Genomic DNA, 5,600 nt, shown 5'->3' on the forward strand with positions numbered 1-5,600 from the left:
TCAAGAACACTTTGCCACTAAGGGTTTCCTTTCGGAAACTAACTTTCCTTTTCTTGTAACATACTCGGTTCCAGCACTCCTACTCTGCTTACGAATATTGCGTTTCCACAAATTAGGTTGACGTTTTTGTTTTCTTCCACGGGTTGGTTCATTATCAGCAGTATGATCAGGAACTGCTACACCATCTCTAACAGGGTCTGCAATAACATCGGTAACAGGAATAACATCAACAGGTTGACTGGAAACATCCACATCAGTAACATTAGGGACCAGAATGACATGATCTGAAACAACAGGGATGGCAACATCAGCTACGAAAGGACCAGAGATAGCATCAGGAACATCAGGACCACCAACATGTGGATCGTTTCTTGATTTGACTGAATTTCTTCACACCTCTTAAAAATAGATTGAATTGCACTGCTACCATCGTTTCCTTCGAGTTCAATATCCCATCATCATCAGGTGAATCTTCTACTAATGATTAACTTATGCAGGCTACAACTGCCTCGACATCTAATGTCCTTTTAAATCGATTAATTTCCATTATCCTCTGCAAAACGAATAGTTTTGAGTTTTTACTATAGTTTTGTGTCTTAGATTTGACAGTTTACAGGTCCAAGAAAAGGAAAAGTGTGGCTATTCCCAGTCTTAAATGAAAGCACCCAATAAATAATTTGCAGTCATTATTTAGCCTTAATAATCATTCAGAACTTTACCCCCCCCCCCCCTCCCTTTTCTTCAAATGTGTGTACATCTAGTTTGTAAAATCCAATGGTTAAAGCAGGGATGACGTGCCATAGTTGTGAATACGTAGGAATTACATTAGGCTACCTACTATGGGGAAAGGACTCGGAAATTCTTAAATTACTTTCGTGCGACAATACACAGAACTAAATAGCAAGCTCAATTTATCTCAACATTGATACACACAACTTGTATAAACAATAAAAGTAATTACCGTAAATGATTTGGTTTAACTTGGCATTTAAGTCGAAATTCAATTTTTGAAGTTTACAAACAAGCACATGGTCTGAATGTGACCTTGAACTGGTCAACAGGGTTAACAGCAATTGCAATCCATATTGACCATGTAAACAAGTGCACAAGAGACATATTTGTACAAAATATAAATTTTATCCTTTAATATTATTACGTAAAGTATAACGCATGGGTGTAAATGATGACAATTTTTTAACCATCGATACGCTCAACTAATTAGATGTACTAAGAAGTTGTTAAACATCAAGTTTCATTCGATTCTTGTTACTTATGTTAGCTCCTTGTGAAAACAGGCTTCGTATGTTCTTTATCCTGGCGATTGAATGTTCATGTTCATACCTCATGAGAACAATTTAAAGTTAAATGAGAGTGGCTCCAGTGTCTTCAATGACATTTCTAACCTTCGCATTTACTTTCGTTATAGATCAACTGCAGTTGGAATCTTTCCCCATTGCACACTGCTTGGCGTAGCAAGAAGTTCAAGAAGAATTTCTTCAGATGCAAGTGAAGTAATCTAGAGGGGAAAAATACAAAATCAAACATCTCGATCTGCATTTTAATCTGATTGCTTTCCCAGCATTATCACAATTCAAGCAAATACGATATCATTCCTGGAATCTAATTCCAGTCGAGATCACTCAAAGACACTTGTATGTTGACTGAAGGCATCAATAAAAGACAATATTGAAAGAGGCAAATTATACAATAACAGTGTTTTTTTGGATTGAACAACTAACCAGATTGGGCTTTCTATTATTCCAACAAGTCAATCTCGGTAATGTCTTGTCGTCTTTAATATTCTCAAAATATAATGCGGTAGCACGAAACGATTTGCCATGAATGCTCGTTCATTTCCGTAACAAATTGATCCGATTTAGATAAATGTAAATTTCCAATTCAGAACAATATGTTGATTAAATAGATTACGTGTTTTCGAATTTCTCAGACTTTGGAGTATTCTTAACAAAATTTGATTGAACTATACTCTATGAAGATATAAGAGATGGTCAATTACAAACGTCATAAAGTTTACTCTTCAATTTATATGAGAGTTCTTCATGTTTAAATAATCCTACGTCTTATGGAAAATATTGTGTTTAAAGTCTCTCCCATGATTTATTGAATTTAAAGAGCAACTTTCATTCGTCGGAGCCCTAAGGTGGACTAATTTGGTTTAAAAATGTTTGAAAACCATATTTTATCGGAGATGCCCCCCTTGAACCAAAACATGCGTATGTCAAAACTGTGAAAATTTACAAATTTCAACTGAACCTTGTACCTATAATTCAACTATGGTAAATTTCTAAATTATCATGAACTTATTTAACCGGAAATGATGTCAAAAGAGTTACGCCATCAAGGCTAAATAATATGAGAACCTGTACTAAGTCATGTGATCACAATATATCAATACTGCCATCTGGAAAACAAATTTTAGACAGTGATTTATAACTAAATAACCCCTCAAGGTAATGTTTGGTGTACTCGAGAAAATTTTCAGAATATATTATGAGTGGACATTATTTGATCATGATTTCTCCAAATTCTCACTTAAAGACGCGACCAAATTTCCATTGGATCTGAGAAATATCAATGGTCACCAGATGAAATTCTACTGAAAGTAGAAACTTGTGTACATAGTAGAATAGCTTAGTATGAGGGAAGGGCCTTGGAATTTGCGACAATGACGTCATACTCTGGTTAACTTAACGAAGTTCGGGAACTACAGACGCCGAAAGTGAATTCTGAATAGTGCCAATAGAAGCTCATTTGGCAACCCTCGTCAGTTTCTGTAATGGATATCTCAATTTTCCAGAGGGTCTGGCTTTATACACATACATAACTGAAAAAAACCACTCTTTCCAACCCTTTAATACAATATCCAGGATGACAAATGGTTGGCATTGTTTCATTAGTTTATATATGACCCGTCAAATCAAAGGTTGAATTTCAGACTAGAATCGTCATAATTCAAATAACTTGACACCAATCGGATCATGTAACTCTCAAATAAATTGTGGCATTTTAACACCAAGATCAGCAACCAAAATCAATCATTGGATAAATCAACTCGCGAAATAAATATTCAAATAAAAAATTCACAAGAATTCGTACAACAGGGAAATGCAATTTAAAGTAAGTTTTACTTCTTACTTTTCAGCGAAGACGCTTTGCACCAGGACAGGGGCAGCCTATTCTTCCGCGGTATCCAACTATCTTCCAGGTTGTGTTAACATACAGACATCCGAGTGTCTGCTCGGTGTAAACGAAGGAACCTTTGTTCATGCTTCTGTCCAGGACAGATTTCGCGATTGTGCGGTGTACGCTGCGAAATAGAGGTAAAATCAGTAGAAAGCAGAAAAAGCGAGCACACGGAGTAGGCCATAGGCAAATCCGCTTATATTATTTTCTATATTATTTATAACCCACACAGAACATTGTACCAGACATCGTCTATTCGCATCTTTAGTTCGATCAGCCCAAATAGTTTGATGTCCTTCATCAATAGAATAAATTCACGAATAAACGAGGAATGGTGATCCATGTGGTGTACGGTTACAGTAGAAAATAATAGAAGCGACCCATAGATCCATACCTTATGTATTCACTTCTCTACAATTTTCCACTGGATCGGTTATCCCGCACCGCACACCAGACGTCTAATCGCATCTTTAGTTCGATCAGCCCCAATAGTTTGAAATATCCTTCATCAATAGAATTACTATAATAATAGTAATACTGGTAATGTCGTGTGGAATAAAGAAAGCATCAACTAACACTCGGTAGATGATAAAAATGAGATGTTAGTGATCAAATGATGAGCCTATTTGACAAGCTACCACAATAAATGACTTCCATGTCAGAGGTCGTAATAGAAAATTCTCGTTATGTCAGTCATTCTGATCGTTTAGAGAATGGTAGTTTTATTAAATAAGCCACTGTCATATAAAGTCATGTCACTCAGTCGGTGCATTTATTTTGTTCTGCCATCGTTCAATTCATTCAGTATCGAAGACAAAGTTCTCCAACATCATATCCAGACAATTTTTTCTCGGAATAATTTACTACCTTCTTAGAAGGTTAATACACCCCGTTTTGGGATATTTTTTTTACTATGAGAGCTCGTCGTTAATCTTTTCATAATGTAAATATGGCATGGGGATCATCTGCAATTAAGTGGTCGTTTCCTTTCAGCATTTTTTGAAGCTAATAAGGTTTTTAGATGAAATTTTTTTTTCATTATGACGATCTATTTTGCACCTAATACCGGTGATAATTGAAAGTTTTCTTCAATGTAATTAAGCCTTTAGTTACAGAAAGAATGATTTATTGGTTTGGTCATAAAGAACCATATAGAAGGTTATCAAATTAATCAGAATAGCTTCACACGCCGCTGTACTACTCGAAATTACTGTTATTTTCTACATCATAAATTCCAAATTGACAAACGCGTCTGATTATTCCAGCATATTTCTTTCAATGCCTATCCAATTTAGACTTATTTATTGCTATATAGAGGGGATCTGGTAGTAACGTTCAGTTTTTGGGAATCTAGTGGTAATATTTAGTTTTTGAGGATCTAATGGTAACATTTAGTTTTTGAGAATCTAGTGGTAACATTTAGTTGTTGAGGATCTGGTGCTAACATTTAATTGTTGAAGATCTGGTGCTGACATTTAGCTGTTGAGGATCTGGTGCTAGCATTTAGTTGTTGAGGATCTAGTGGCAACATTTAGTTGTTGAGGATCTAGTGCTAACATTTAGTTGTTGAGGATCTGGTGCTAACATTTAGTTGTTGAGGATCTAGTGCTATCATTTAGTTGTTGAGGATCTAGTGCTATCATTTAGTTGTTGAGGATCTGGTGGTAACATTTAGTTGTTGAAGATCTAGTGCTAACATTTAGTTGTTGAAGATCTAGTGCTAACATTTAGTTCTTGAGGATCTAGTGCTATCATTTAGTTGATGAGGATCTGGTGGTAACATTTAGTTCTTGAGGATCTAGTGCTAACATTTATTTGTTACAAATTCCAATACTGACTTATTCGTCTGATTATTCCAATTTATATATTCCTATATATACTATGGATTTCCGACCGGAGGGTAGTAATCCCCAATGGGGTTATTTTGGGGGATGATAACGGGCTTTGTAAATTATACTTTCAATCATTATATTCGCAAAATAAACAAATTCAAAAAAGACACAATCAAAAAACTTAACCAGAATCCTATATAATCCCTTCTTCACTTTAGATTAGAATATTTAACGAAAAAAGCATATCAAAAATACCATTATACAAAATAACTTCCTTGATTCGCTTAACATCCGGTTTTTTTAATAGCCTCTTTTTATAGCCTCGTTTTTTAATAATGTTTTTTTAGTTTTAATCTAGAAACTTCTGTAAGAAAGATAACTCTTGTTTGGAAAAACAGACCACAATTTCTTCGTTAAATTAACTCATTTAAAAATAGGATGAGTTTAATTCTAAAACACGAACGACACACATTCGAAGATTATTCGGGCGACGGTATCCTTTCATCAATTTTTACTCTAGGTTCAAAAATAATTCCAAAAGTAGCTAGGTTTGTTTCAAACAAC

General features: G+C 35.0%; 1 protein-coding gene across 1 annotated transcript; it reads right to left on the bottom strand.

Annotated features, from left to right (window-relative positions):
- LOTGIDRAFT_157345 (hypothetical protein) lies at window positions 1-1,557 on the bottom strand (the record flags this gene model as incomplete). The annotated part of the gene is made up of 2 exons (XM_009049097.1): window positions 1-284; window positions 1,404-1,557. 2 exons carry the CDS (start codon window positions 1,555-1,557, stop codon window positions 1-3), a joined length of 438 nt encoding a protein of 145 aa, XP_009047345.1.
- Between the last annotated feature and the right edge of the window lie 4,043 nt (window positions 1,558-5,600).

Source organism: Lottia gigantea, assembly GCF_000327385.1.
Source record: "Lottia gigantea unplaced genomic scaffold LOTGIsca_13, whole genome shotgun sequence".
NCBI classification, from domain to species: domain Eukaryota; kingdom Metazoa; phylum Mollusca; class Gastropoda; family Lottiidae; genus Lottia; species Lottia gigantea.